General features: G+C 40.6%; 1 protein-coding gene across 3 annotated transcripts in view; it reads right to left on the reverse strand.

The window, feature by feature from the left end:
* Positions 1-15,812, reverse strand: part of LOC108622134 (neo-calmodulin) — a 70,135-nt gene that overhangs the window by 48,046 nt on the left and 6,277 nt on the right. For 2 of the 3 annotated variants that reach the window (XM_026811259.1, XM_018019818.2), the window contains exon 2: positions 3,758-3,784. The exons of the other annotated variant lie outside the window; for it this stretch is intronic. In XM_026811259.1, the coding sequence (XP_026667060.1) occupies positions 3,758-3,784 (27 nt within the window). The remainder of the gene's footprint in view (positions 1-3,757; positions 3,785-15,812) is intronic. 3 annotated transcript variants of the gene reach the window in all.

Below are 15,812 nucleotides of genomic sequence, written 5' to 3' on the forward strand. Positions count from 1 at the left end.
AACAGTTATTTCCTCCTGGAAAGGACCGATGCGCAATGTTATTTTCCGCGCGTTTGGAAAATTGAATGGAAAACGAGAACAAAGGAAAGATAAAAGACAGTTTGTTTCTTTATTTTCTCTGTGCACACTATGACCTTGGTTAAACAAAATTAAAGAGGATAGTCTCGGAGAGCATTGTGTTTTTTCGAACAATACAAGCACAACACTTGTTCGTGTTTCGCGGATCCGTGCAAATTTGCATTCGCTTACGATTAGCATTATGAGATACACCGGCAAGAGAATAAATGCCTTCTCAGTTTTATAAGATGTTAAAGCAGAAAAATGTGTATACCAACTTTGCCAAGAAACAATTTAAATGCTTCTTCTCGTAAACGATATTTCGGTTCTTCCTCGTCGTGAAAGGAAACGGGGATATAATGTAAAGGATAGTGATTACCACCGCTCCTGGAGCTATTCATAGAGAGATCACGGGATTTCAATTAAAATTTCATTCGTAGTTTAAGAATCGACCCGTCCGACACGTGTTCGTTACATTTCCATAACGCGTGGGCACTCGATAAAATAACTTTTGACGGTGTATCACTATCAAGGGAATCTATTATTCAAAACTTTCAGGATATCTTTTACTATTCCTACTTCGAGTATTGAGACACTCATCAATATCCTAATGGTGTATTAAATGTAGTGCAATAGATTTATTTATGATGTCATACACAGAACAAGTTTAGATTTCTAAAAAGATTCCCTTCGCAGATGTTTGTTGTTCAATTTTCAATTTTTCTGGCAAAGTTTTCGCCCGTAATCGATCCATTAATATTCGGTACGGAGCAGCTGTAACGAAACCTGCATAAGTAGCAGCACGGGATGAAAAATGGCGTCTTCGTCTTCGCCGAGTAGAGCCAGGAGTAATCGGTCTCTCAATCACCTGATGTCAGAACCACTAGCAAATTTTGCCCGCTATGAGATTACACGGAGGTAATGCCTTCTATGTATAAAAGTACCTTCGCCCAGAGTACAAAAGCCTCTCTTATTCAGAACTCGACGTTGTTTAATAAAATAAAAAGAATAATCATTCAAATATCTTTTTTGCTTACGTACTTCTTGAGACCTTATACATATTTATCGTGATAAACATTCAAGTATATTTAAGACACTTGGTATTTATTGCAATGTTAATGACTTCTAATTTCCCAGCATAATATATTCATAATCAATTGTCTTCAGCTGGATCAGCAATACTTATCATAAATCCGTTCGTAGGAAAAACATTAATCTTAATTCGTGCAGTTAAAGAAGCGTGGACATAAATTCAAATTCAGGGAATCTTGTGATCCGAACATAGAGCAAACGGCACGGATTCCCCGCGAATTCTAATTGACCGTTCGAACGACACCCCTGGAAATTCTATGCATGTTGAACGCGCACAGCTTTAATACCCAATGCCAGCTGCGACGGAATAATGGCTCGTTGTGCTCTTCGGAATGTTCTTTCTGTGCTCGACCGAATTGAACCGGTAACTAGATGCTTTCGATGCAACACCGCGATAAGAAAGTAATAAAATTTTGTTGACATCAACAAGCTGACGCTTTTCACTCGATGCCACGGTCGCTCACTTTTCATACGAATAGTTTAAGTCTCGTTTTAATCGTGTCATTTGAATTCAGCGACCAAAAATAGATTCTCTCGTGCGAATCTATTTTTACAATTGGAAATGGAATTTTTTCTCAATTTTTCACACTTACTTTCTATTGTAATTACCTCACTGATACGTGCAACGCTCATTTAATACGAAGGAAGAGAAAAATTAATATAATTCGCACGACTCATTGATTATGCTGACAATGTAAGAGAATTAATAATTCGAATATTGAATCTCCGCCGAGAGCAAGACACTTGAATTAAAAAACAAATTTAAGTGAAGTAATTTGACTAATATATGAGCAGAAACTTGAAGTAAAGTTACTTGAACTCGACTCGAGCGACTTGAGCAGCTCGGCTAATGAGAACGAGGCGCGTTAACGATCGCTAGAGCGTATCATTTGAATCGCACGGCGAGCCACGAGACACGAGAAACCATCGACGAATTGCGTTAGCGTAGTGTCCTTGGCACGGAAAAAGGCTTTTCCTGAACGCAGAAATGAATATTTTATGTGCCGAGCATGTGAAACGCTCCGTCGACAGTAGTATCGGTCCGCGATAGTCAGACAACCAGCTCGGCTACAGTAACAGTACAATGAGTGGCGCGTTACCGGACGTCCGACACTACCTCTCCGGAGCTCAATTTATTTTCAAATGCTCTCAATTTCAACAATTAATATTCCAAATATGAAATAAATAAAATGCGTATTACGAAAAAACGAATTTTATCAAATGTATCGAAGAGAACTTCATATTGTGCAGCGAACGTATCGATTTCTTAGAATCAATAAGTAATAAAATATCTGTAAATTGCGTCGACGATGTATCAGTTATTTGTATAGCATGTCAGTATCCAACTTTGTTGAAATCACTAAATTATCTACGGGAATACTTCTGAGACTGAAACGAATTGCATATCATCGGGTTAACCGAACACGAAGCAAGTACAGAGAAACACGATGGGTAACGTGTTCCGTGAACTAAACTAAAATTAAATAATTTCTTATTTCTGTAAAAAATTTATATCCGTTTTATTTCAGTTCATGTATCTCGCAGTTTTCTGCATCCCAAAATTTACAGTACACTATTTTTCCATGGAGAAATATATTTGTTTTTAATTTAGTTTATTAAGCGCTGTTAGTAACAATAGTAAGGGTGCTTAGAACGAATACTCTCCCAGTTGTTAATGTATCAGCTACAAACACGACAGAAAACTAGGTAACAGTACCAGTGATATGTGCGACGCAAGTAGTATAGATCGATGAATTTATCGACGCTGCCGGTATACGATTAGACGCAGGGGTTTTCCTCTGTGCGTCAATGTACCGACTACAAGGTGCACCGAGCTTTCGCATGAAGCTTTCAAGACGAGAAAAGCTGACTTACCGACTGGATAACTGGTTCGCCGAGCGAGAGGGCTCACTTACCTACAAAAGAAAAGTATTCGTGTTAAAATCTCGAGCTTATGCACATCACGATTTGCTGCATCGCACTAAAGGGGTTCCTCGCGGTACCAACACGGTGAAACGATAAGTAAAACGCATCGAATAGAAAGTGAAAAGAGAAACATGCGTTTTCTAGCTGTAATGTTCATGCACAATCGACTCGTCATGCTGCACACGCGGAAACTATAATTTGCCTAATCCGATGGGAGGCACATTGGGGAGTCGTCGATACAGGAGTATCGATTTTGAGTTAACTAAATCCCTACTGCTTTTTTTTTATATCACTCTGAATATTCACTACTGCAACTTTCAACTCTGACAATCGAGGAAAATTCAAGTAGGAAAATACCACGCAACGCAAGACGCTACGCATTCAGTGTCCCAAGTATTATACTAGGTGTTGAGACAAAAGCGTTCTATTGTGGATAATCTGACTAACACGATGCGCGATAAATTACTGATCGGTTGATATGTAATTAAGACTCTAAGAAGCTTAATTTCTCGTTTTCTACTAACAGCGCAACAGTTTTGCGTATCTACGAAACTATATAAGTTCTACTGATCCCAAACGTGGGAATAAATACTCTAGATGAATTAATCTAATGTAAACTAGAGACGCCTAAGGTGTCTTTGTGCAAAAGAATTCTGGAATTTTTGCGTGCAAATTTGTATACCTGCACGACGGCCGGCCCGCGATGCGCCTGTGCAATAGAAACACAAGAAACAATGTTATACAGACAGATAGAGACAGAAATCGTAGAGGAGAAATAGAATACGTGAGCACATACGTGTGTCTGTGACAGAAAAATAAGAATAAGATCATGAGAGAAGACAGACGAGTGTAAAGGAAATCAATCGCTTGCGGGTGGCATGCAGAACGATTTTTCGCTTCTCTCCTAGAATTTTCTTTGTGAAACTATATGAAATAATGTAATAATGTAACGAATATCAGCACATAATGAATATAAAAATATAAAATTGCTATCAAAGTAATTTTCAATGATCATTTTTACAAAAATTGTTTTTCTAATTTTGCGCCGAGTTCATAAATGCATTATTGCTTTTTTTCAATAAATTGTGAATAAAACACGAATATGAAATTGAGTGAAATTCATAGAATTTTGAATTTGAATTTCGAAAACAACTTCGCATTCTAAGATATTTCTTTGCTGTTCTTGGCTGGCACGTTCGCATAGAAACGTAGTAAAAAGACGACGCGACTTCCTTTAGAGTTTTCCCGATATCTCTATTCCACGTTTCGCTCGTATTCTCAGTAATTGGGTAAACCGCGAACCTTGGCCCGTGTTGGTAGCTATGTCGAATCAGCAGACTAGCGTCCATTACGCGCGCGCGCGTTCCACTCGAGATTCCGCTTGTGTATACCCGCGACGATGTTGGCTGCCATTGTCTATTGGACGACGTCGCATGCATAGAGACGCGACACAGGCTGACCGAGTCGCGTGGATCACCATAAATTCGCGAGGAAATATGGTCGTCGCGCTTAATCGCGATAGAATTTTCAAGAGTACATCCGAAAGCGGACAGGGCCGGTTCTTTATTGCCGCCACTACTTCTAATAGACGTGTCATAAAAATTCGTTCGATCCAAGCGTGTTGAAAGTACGCAAAACACAGAAAAACGAAACGCTTTCCGAATATTTTATTGATGTTTTGGGTCAATCGTAAAACGGTTCTTCAGTCATTTCACGAATCGATAATGTACGGACCAGATTTGATCAATTATGCGAACCATTGTGTTTAATACTGTCAGTGAAAAGAAAACTATTCTGGTCTCTTGATTAATCTTAGGATTTGAATTCTCTGTTCGCACCATTATTCAAGTTGATGCGCGATTGCCAATGAATGCTGCGATCAACAGGAAAGCCAATTTACTTTGAAAGCGACCGCATTCTACCCAATCCCTGAGCCGCCTCTCGTCGAGATTAAAATGTAAAATCGCCCTTTCATCTGTTCCATAGACTGTAAACGAAGCACACGGGTCGAGGTACACAGAAAATATAGATATAAAAAAACTAGAGGGAACACGAAAAGCAGAAAAAGAAATTGTTTCGAAAAGCAAGGCCGCGTCCCTCTCGTCGAAGAGAAAAAAGTTTTTTTTATAATTCTCGGTAAAACATGGATTGAATCAACAGGATTAGTTACTGAGAAAAATTTGCTAAAAATCAATTGGATATCGTATCTCATGGCACCGTAATTACTTCCGGCTAACTACGGTTCGTTTCGTAGCTTGACTACGTTCCATTGATTTTACCAGCCCGCTTCATATCTGGGAATCACCATGGAAACTGGTGATGCTGTTTCAATGGAAAACCAGAACCACGATACACGAAACCCGAGCGACCATGAAGCTCACGCGCGTGGCCCTTTGGCAGTCGGCTAAATCTCATTCAGTGGGTCAACAGAGTGATAGTTTTCGCTTGACACGAGAAAACAGAGCAGCCTCGTTCTTTCTTATTTCCAAAGGGGACCGTCTCACGTCTCTCAGCACCTTGCGCCAAACAATACCATGTTTGCCATCGTCTTATCCGACGAAGATTGGTACTCACATCGGGGCTCGGAAATTGGAAATGAAAGGTTCGGACTACCAAAGAAAGTCTACCGGAGCCGGTAGCATGTAAATCTCTTAGTTTCTGCCGGGGCTTTGCGTGTTCCCGACACGTGTCTGAAATCGACGCAAATTTTATCGCAGAAACAAGTTCCGCGTTATTACCTCCCAGCAAAACTTTTACGTCACTAGAGGCGAAGAGATTGAAGGAACAGGGTGCGGTCTGGCGAGAATGAAAATGAACTCGGACGGTGTATTTTTGTTTCCCAACTTCCCGGAATTTCTCCCTGATAAATCCTTTCACTACAGAGGGATTAAACGGAATTAGGCGTGACTCCACGTATCCTTCTCGACAGCATCCAGGAAGATTTTTCACGGAATTGGCTCTATCGTCGCTCGTTTATTTGCGGCCGCAGGTAATGTTATTAGTGTTCCAGTTGTGTAAAAAGAGGCAAAGAAAGTGATTTTCGTGCCTTTTCCGCTCAGAATAGTGGGATTATTAAAATCGTCAATAACGTTAGTAGTTCGCGTGAACCCGACGATTCCCATTGAAGTATGGCGTTATGCGCTCGTTATTGGATCGCACTATTGTCCAGTATAAATTACAAGAATGGAGTCATGGGGATCTGGGTCATTTATGTAGGGCAGGTAATGTCAAGGGTCGCGTGCGAGTTCCAGCTCTCGCCTTCTCTCTTGCTCCACGGTTCAAGACCTACCTACCCGAGCAAGATTTCCCGTGCTCCTGCGTTTCCGCTTTCCCGTTTCCACAGAAATCTCCAAGGAATTTAAACACTTCACAGAGCCGCGCTCCGATGCATAATGCACACAGGATCCATTCGACATAAAGGTATCCTTACCTATGAGAGGACGCAAGCGAAAAAATTTTTTCATGCCGAAGAGATATGACTCGTCTCCAGAGGGAGGAACGTTATTTGAATTGCAATTCGTAGAATGAGACTCTACACGCGAAGCCACAACACATTCTCGCATTTAAAAAAACATCTCATTCCTTATTACGCTCGTATTGTATTATAGAATATTTTCCCATCAATTTGGCAAATTGTAAATTCTACTAAACAATTCTAAATATCGCAGAGGATAGACGAGTTTTAGCTGCAATTTCTACATTTTTTAAATATAAATTGATGTGCAGTTCTGATTGACAATAAAGTACATAATCGATGAACAAAGCCGAGTGTCCAAGGTCTGATCCGGAGGTGCGAGTGATCCGCGTTATTGGCAATTACTCGTTGTAAGTGAAACGATCGACCATAAACTCGACGTCTATTATAAAGTCTTCGCGTAGCCAACCATAGCCGATACATTGTAGCAGTGCTCCTTGTTCCTAAGCGTGACAGCAACTTATCCAGACAAGGTTCCGATTTCCCTCCTCGAGAATCGATCCAGGCGCATCGCTTTCTCGTCGCGATGCCCCGTCAAAGGGGCTTTATTACTTAATTGTCATTGAATAGATCGAATGACAAAGCGCCCGTTCCGTTTCGAGAGAATCCACCGCGTAAACGTAATTCGCGAGCCATTACGAATCGGTGGTACGTAAAAATACGAAGGAAAGCGCGGCTTACTCGTCGAACACTCGTTTAGCCTCTTCCCCAATCGGGAAGAGCTCGGTTTGTGCAAGCTCTTCGCCTCGAGTGGATCCGTGTAAAACGGTGAAAAGCTCGGGCCCGTGCGCCTCTCTGTGTTCGCAACGCGATTGATATTTCCTCGAGTGTTCCGCTTTGTTTCTCCAACAAACAAGTGAGAAAGAGAGAGATAGCTTCTTTCCGTTTAGATTGCTTTTCACGAGCAAAAGGTCGTATATTGAAATACTGGAAACTTTCATTGGGGCGCGTGACCACAATTATTTATACGCGCGAAAAAATTTATCATTAAAAGCATTTTCGGAAATAATAAAATATCCGCATAATTGGAAGGCGTTTCATTACTCGTGTTGTACGTCACGAGATTGTGAACGTATCGTGGGAGGAACATGTGGTAAGACCTAACATGAAATCTATCCCAGCCTCTTATTGAGTACAAATTTTCCAGTAACGACGTATGGTGCAATTCTGCTACGATCCGTGTCGTCTTTCCGTTCGATTCTCTCTCTCTCTCTCTCTCTCTCTCTCTTTCTCTTCGTACACGGTGGCGTGCACGGCATGGCGTTTCCCTGTACCTGCAACGACGCCCTTAGTCCACTGAAAAGTGGAGCAGCCACTTTGTCAGTGTCACCGGGCGCACATAACGTTGTGCAGCTAGATATTTATCTAACTCCCACTCGATAAACGGGTAGAGAGACCTGCCGTTAATATCGTCCCCTGTCCTTCTATTTTTTCTCCCGTTACGTCGTTTCTCATAACGCTCGCGACACTGCTCTCCCATAGCGATTTCCCACGGACGACACGACGTCGTCATTTCGTGTTTTAAAAATGGGTTTAAAATTCTTTGGATCTTCATACAGTCAAACACATTGCAGATTAAATACTTTTTACTTTACGTATTACAATAGTTCGGTTACAAGCCTTATGGCACGCAATCTTTTGTAGAAATTGCATGAATCAATGATGTACACCGAAAATATTAATTAGTTAGGTTTATATTTGATTGAATGAATTGGAGCAACGTGTTCATTTTTCTTACATAATGGATCCAAAGTACCATTTCGTATCACTATTTTGTGTAACCTAATAGTCCCTTGTTGATACCATATTCGTCTCTCGTCGGAACCATTACGTAAATATCTTCGTCCGCTGTAAGCCGCATATCCAGTATTCAAGTACATTCCGAATGTTATGAAACACTCTGTATTGTGCCGGGATCGTGAACGGAAGTTCCCCAAGTCCGACGGGAATTGCGCACAGAGGCCACGAATTTCTGAACCGGTGAAGCCTGCATTTAATTACACGACCTGAAGTTCGCGGGCTACCTAGCTTCCGCGTTATTGCCTACGTTCTAATTACACGTAGTACAGCGACAAAATCATTGTTCAAACGACTGATCATTGTACTTAACAAAGAACAAACAAATCACATTCTGCGATCATGCCTAATTACAGGACGCGTGGGACATAGCTTGATTCGTCGGTTGGATTATTTGATGTTACTGCTTTGTTTTTCGTCGCGTCACAAGAAGTGACTGTAAAATTGGACGAATAATTGGTACGATCAAAAATCGATTGCTGCTAGACCCAAAAAGGTTCTTCAATAACACTAGTATGTGATGACATGTATGTATGAATTGACAGATACGTTTTCCATATGGAAGTAACAATAGACATGAATCATTCTCTTTTGTCCATACCGCTTGACTTCGCTTTCGAAAATCTACTGTGACACTTTGGCACAGTTGATGAAACTGACTGTTTTTAACGTTTTTTTCGATGTGAGGAAAATACTCGTGCGCGTGACTATGAGGAATTTCATATAATCGAATACGATTGCATAATCAACACGTGGAACTGGTTCCTTAGCAACCAGTCAGCATCCCGGATTTCTCGCTATGGAAACTTGATAACTCGCTGGAACTTCGTTACAAACACGACGGCAAATGAGATTTAACCACCCAGGTTTTGCTCTAAGTCTTTGGAACTTGGAAGAAGGGTTCCCTAAGAGAGAAACAGGGAGGGGTTGAGTATTGATTTTGGTGCAATTTGACAACAGAGTAGGGAAACGGAACTAACAAGGAACGGCAACAAAGAAATTCATAAGAAAAAACCGCTTCATGCTCTAGTAATGTTTTATGACTCGAAACTTTATTTTAATTGGAATGAACAGACTTTTTTTGAGCAGCATTACCTATTTTTGGGGCAAGTGGCTTCGTTAAAAATCGGCGAGTATCGCCGTTTGACTAATGACCGCGTAATTAACATACCTAATGATCTCCTCTAATTCTTCCACTCCTTTTGGGTACTTCTATGGCAAACGAACTTTTAAAGAGTACTTCAAAGTAATTACTAGCAACTACATCGTGCACTCCTTCAACATCAAGCACCAAAAGAAATCATAGAGAGATTAAAATTCAACTATTAAATTCAATCAATATGAAATACCTTTTAAACGTGACGTGACATGAACTCTTTAATCAGAACAACGTTTCCATTCTCTCCATAAAATTTCTTGATATAAATGTTGTGTCAACTATATAATTTAGATTTTTAGAAAAATAGCACAGGACGTAGAACTAGGTCACGCACAGATACATATTATACGGTAGAAATTCGATGAATTGCATCGTTTAAAGCGGATTCAATATTCCACTCGACTCTTATTTTCCTTCTCAAGGAGGAGCACTGCTGCTGAGCTGCAGACTGGTTGTGCAGACTAACCCGTAGCAATACGAAGAGCAAATATTACGTCTAACTTCGCTGAAGAGGTTGATGTATATTTAAAGAGAACGGACAATCCTAAGTCTATCAATTTACAATTACTCGAGCGGGAGAACTGGTACGAGCCTCAGAAACACAAATGTTTAGTTTCCGCTTTCTTGCCGGTCTGCCCGAACACGATAACTGGATCTGACGATACTACCAGCCCGATTATCTGCACGGAATCCTACCAACGGATTGTCATTTTCTATCTCGTAGACTTCACCGCGAATGTTATAAAAACCGCTGACCGCGTTGAGTGAAAAAATGTTTAATTCAAAGGAACAAGGTAAAATTCATGAGTGTGCAAACGATTCATTAAATGCCGTGTATGCGGACTTACAAAATGCTTGGACAGATAATTCATTGGTGTTAGAGGAGTTCAAACAATATTAAGCATGTACAGAATTCGAGAACCGAGAAAGCCAAGTGGAAATAAAATTTATCTCTCTTTATCAGAAAAGGCAGAAAATTCAAGTGGTCCCATTAATCATGGTCGCCGTTGCGATAAATGGATTTTTCCTCGCGTGTGTCTCACTGAGAAAACGAGATATCGTTCCCGACGAAACCGTAGATAATACGGATGATCGTTTTCAGTTGGTATAATTCGATGCCGTCGCGCCGCCGCTCGGAAATATGCCGTGCGGCGGCAATTAGCCACGGAACGCGAAGTATTCGAGCAGGACGCTGAAAATGTGAGAGATCGTAGCGATGTAGGCCTAGCAACAGGTGGGCTGCACTTTAGGCCGTGTACATACACAAGCAAAACGTAGTCGCGCGAACCTCCCTGCTGTCCAACCGTTCTTACGGCCGGGCCTTCATTCGCCCTCTTCTGTCATCCCGTGTCTGTTGAACTTCGGTCGGTTTTTGCGTTCCACCATATTCGCGATGCTCAACGAAGGTTAATTACAAGATTAATTAGTGGATTGGCATTTTCATTTTGTTCCGAGCAATGGGAATTGTCTCGCATACTAATTATTATTACAGTGGCATTGCGGTGCTAATGAAACTTCGTTTAATTTCCCCGATGCACTGTTGCGTTCCTATTTACCCTCGAGCTTGCTCCCGCTAGGGCGAGGCCATATTTTAATCCCACATCGCTACCTTTTTTCAAAGCGTAACGCAAATTAAATGGTATTCGTGCAAACGAGAGAACTACCATTATCTTTTAGCTAGAAAGTTTCGCGATAAATGCTTTTTCTAGGTCGAAAGAGACGACGTACGACTGTTTGCATCGCCGGGTCTACATTGTTCTTGACATATTTCCGTAGCAATCTTTTAAACGAGGGTTGCACTGAGCGCATGAGATAGTACGTTGAAAAAACAGGTGACTTTCTTTAAGCGGGTACGCAATTGAAATGAGGGCAATTTTTTGTAGGAAGAGTAAGTGGCGGAGATTTCGAGGAGCGAAAAGGCAAAGGAGGACCTTGACACTTTGCCGGTGGCGAGAAAGGAGCCTAACCGCGTGAAAAGTTAACGAGCTTAATTGCTCCGAGTAACCTGTAGCTTTTGAGCGGCCTGGCAGATTTTTCCACGAATCAAAAATCTCCTCTTAAAAAAAGAAATTTTCTTGGTATCAGAAACATACCGAGCGTCGCGTAAATACATAATTCACGTATCATCGCAAGGGGAGAGTAATTTCTTTCTGAATAGACCGTCGCTGCATGAATATTAATCCCCTAACCTTTGCCGAGGGAAAGCATATGCTGCGTGATAACCGTGGTATAACCTTTAATTACGCCGTCGTTGCATGCAAATACACCTCGAAACGTGAGCAACTGTACCGACTGGCATGAAAAACGTATCTGTATGCGGAACGGTGAAGCCTTTGTGCCGTGATTTTGGCATGATGAAGCAGAAAATTAGAAAAAAGAAACTAACTGTACACCGGATTAGGATCTTGAAATAACTAGAAGTGATACGAAAAGACAACTAAGCGTTGATCGTGTAGTTTTTATAAGTTTTTAATAATAGGTACGTGTGAAATAAATGAATATAATTTAAATCGTGAATTGCCATCACGATTTTAATTAAAAAAATGATTCTACATTACGAACTAATTGGCAACCATTAGCAGTCCAATTGAGAAAATGGTGTGATTCGTCGTAACCGAGCATTGCCTTGGGACTTTAATAACACGTCAGCTTTAAAGCTCCTGGGAAAGCTACGATGAACATGGAGTGGCATGGTGCGATGCTTTAACACCGTCAAGAAGTAATTGCAACGGGTTTTCTTCCTCTTTATATTTCTCTCGTTACTCCTTTACGCAATATAATGCGATACTCGTTCGTCTCGTTTCTCGGTACAACGAGTCGGCATCGTAGTTGGCATCGAATAATAAATCAAGATGAAGGTAACTCGACCGAACTACCCTGTGCAACGAGCGAGGAATAAAGAGAAAAATAAGAATGCAAAATAAACTTGATTCGATTCTCCTATTTCTTTCTTCCCTATTGACGTCGTACAAAACAAATTTCGTGGAAATTATGTTCCAGTTTTGCCTTCAGTTAGCTACCTTAATTAAGCAAATGGAAATGCAAGGACTTGGCACAAGACGGTCTGCATGCTGTCCGACGCGTGTCGACAGCATTTAACCATTTAAATTTCCGTGCTTGCTCGCTGAATCTTCTGTCATTCCACAAGCCAGTCGCAAACTTTATGCGGTCATTAAGTACTAAAATACTTCAATCACTTCCACACGTATCATACAAGTCCTCAGACAGTTGCAATAATTCTTTCAAATTTCATTTTCTAAAATTTCTCATATATGTATTTCGTATTATTTTAACTATTTTTATCAGTCAAGTTCTCGTTATTATATTTTATCAGTTATGGAAAGTATATAAAGGTTGAATGGTTGATGTATAGCTGATTTCCGTGACATCGGTTAAAAGCTTGGTTCAACTGCTTCACGCGACACGCATGCATGGTCGAAGTTGATGTGACCCGTGTAGCGTGAGTCAGTGAGACGGAAAATGGAGACAGGAAGCATGGATCGCATTTGTGAATCGAGACGGGTAGTTCAATACGATGGACAATTAAAGCATCGCCTTCGAAACGTTGAAATTCGATGCAACTCGAAGCATGGATGCGAGATAAATTCTGTGAGAGCCGAATGTTTATTCAGAAAGGGTTGCGCTTTTCTATCGATGTTCTTGATTAGTATCATTTCATAATACGAGTTCAGTCAGGGGATGATACGGGCCAGTAATAACATACGGAATAATTGAATAGGTTCACGTCGAGAATGCTTTTATCTATCTCAATTTCATGCCGACAGAAGCTATCGAATAATAATTTCTATTATTCGATCAGTATCGATCAGCCAGAAGAAAGAGAGAAGCTACGTGTTCTCCGAACAAGAAATGAAAATAAAAAAAAGGTAGAACTTCGCACAATGAGCGAGGTTGATTGGTTCTCAGGCGATGGAGTCACCCACGTTGCATTACCAAGAATTGGATTTCGGTTCCGAGGGTAAAGAGAAGAATGAATCGCCCCAGGAGAAACGGCACGGTGCTATACTGCGGCTGCTTTTAAAGGTACCTACACGCGAGGTACACCCAACACGAAAAAGATTTACGGGCTGAGGTAATCCTTGAGCTGCGAAAATAAAGCGTCGATTTATCGCTTCGCTAGAGACAGCGTGTCGAGACTAACACGAGAAATCGTTCTCCGCGTCTACTTAATGTTCGACAATCAGACACTTTGCCGCTTAGAGCTGCCCAAATAATCGTTTGTCGTCTTTATTTGTTTTTCCCGTTTGACGCGATCGCGTTATCGTCTGCTTATTATTACGATCACCGCGCGTATTTAACGACGTTTTGTTCCCAACGATGAGGCAGTTTAAGAATAAACATTTTTACCGTCGTATTATACATCACTGCAAAAAGGAGAAATCCCCGGATCCGATCGTCAAGTGCTATGAACATGAACACGTCACCAGCCACGTCCTGATTTCGTGTGTACAAAGGAAGCGATCACTTGAACGGACTGTCAGAACGTTTACTTTAACGAGAAAATCCTATTACCCAGAAGAGGTGAATCGCGAAGGAAAAAGGAGATCTCGGATGTAAAAGGAGTCACGTATAGATCGTCGAGATCAATTAGATGTAAAACAACCATTAAAGTCGAGAGTTGTTTAGGCGGATTTAATTGAATTTGTTTCATACGAGCACGATTCGTTAACAGAAATAAAGAGAAATCATGGTTGAGAGAGTCAGCGAATAAAACCATTAATAATTCCAAACTTCATATCGTTTTCTGCCATGTTCGTAACGTTATTTTTCATTCGTCGAGGGAATTGGCAACGTCAGTTTTTTTAAATTTATATCCGGAAACTGCGGGGATTTGGAGACGTGTTCGAGCATGCCAAGTTAATGAATCACTAAATCGAAAGCTGGTTGCAATATATTAACCAATTTGCTGGCTTCACATTAATCTACTCTTTGTAATCACATGAATGATGTTTTTTCAAGAAATAAATTAATTCACACAATTTTATTAGAATACTAATTTACTATGCTGTCTTTCTTGAATGTTCGTATTTTTGGGGATTGTTGGAATTATCCAGTTCACGTATACGAAATGCACGTGTGCTTATTGCTCTTGATTTCCACGGGATCGTTTAAACGACCCGCCCTCTGACCTTTCGATCCTTGAGGATTTCTCAAGCAACGGCCATCCTGCCGTTTTAATGATGCGGTGCTACGTTAAACTAACGACGTACGAGATGCGAGACAATATTTCTTAATACTGGACATTTCCGGTTTTAATGGGGCACAAAGCAATGCGGCCACGGCTTTCAATCAACGTTTGCGTCCCCTTCTGTGCTCATTCGTCATAAATATGAGGCAGTAAATTATTTTAAACTTCCCCTTGAATGTGTTATATGTTCATCACCTATTCATTTATTACCGTAAAAAACCATACTCGTAAAACATAACGACCTGTATTTCAATTCTAATCTAAATGTGAATACTAATCTATAGTAATAATATAGAGCATTTTATTCCGTCTAAATTATTTTATAGGAGAGCGAAGTACATATTTTATCGTAAAATAGTTCCTTTACAATTTTTGGGTCTCTGGGGTAAACCCATACAATCATCCTTTCTTTTATTGTATAAGATTTTAGATACATTGCTTCTATTCCAAGTAATATAGTAAATCCTAGCAAACAGAAAGATACTATCGCGCGATGTGTAAACGGATTTGTTATTTTCAGACGAACGTTTTCTATTACTCAATGACTCGTTACTCCAATGAAAAAATATAGCTACAGTCGCTAGTTGAAACTAACAGTCCACGCTGTATCATCCGTTTTCATTGTGACAAGTCACGAATCTCTTAGGAAACTACTCTCGCCGACGTTTCTCGAAAAAGATATCATGGCGTTTTCTCAATACCTAGCTAGCAAACGCAGTACCGTCTCGAGTATTCAGGAAATAGAGCATTGCAGGCGCGGAAATAACGATTGCGTTCTAGGTTCGAATAGAAATAGAAAGTCGTCGATCAAATCGGAGCTTTCCAGTGAGCCACTCGGCAAATATTAGGTCCTTTCATACGCCAGTCCTACAACTTTATGGAAGCCTCCACCGATGGACGCGGTCTACACTTCTGTCTATAAGCTACTGGACTACCTCTTTAAGGATCTATACGCCATAAACTTAAACGATGCTAGCATGTTGAATTTGTTATTATAGATTCCTATTACTATTAAAAAGCTACTTGCAAAATTTTAAATCAATTCGCGGGTTTTCTGAAAAATTATAGTGACTTAAAATTTGCATGTATTCTTATGG

The sequence above is a fragment of the Ceratina calcarata genome, unplaced genomic scaffold, assembly GCF_001652005.2.
Source record: "Ceratina calcarata isolate Rehan_Ccalc_2016 unplaced genomic scaffold, ASM165200v1 scaffold207, whole genome shotgun sequence".
Lineage (NCBI taxonomy): Eukaryota > Metazoa > Arthropoda > Insecta > Hymenoptera > Apidae > Ceratina > Ceratina calcarata.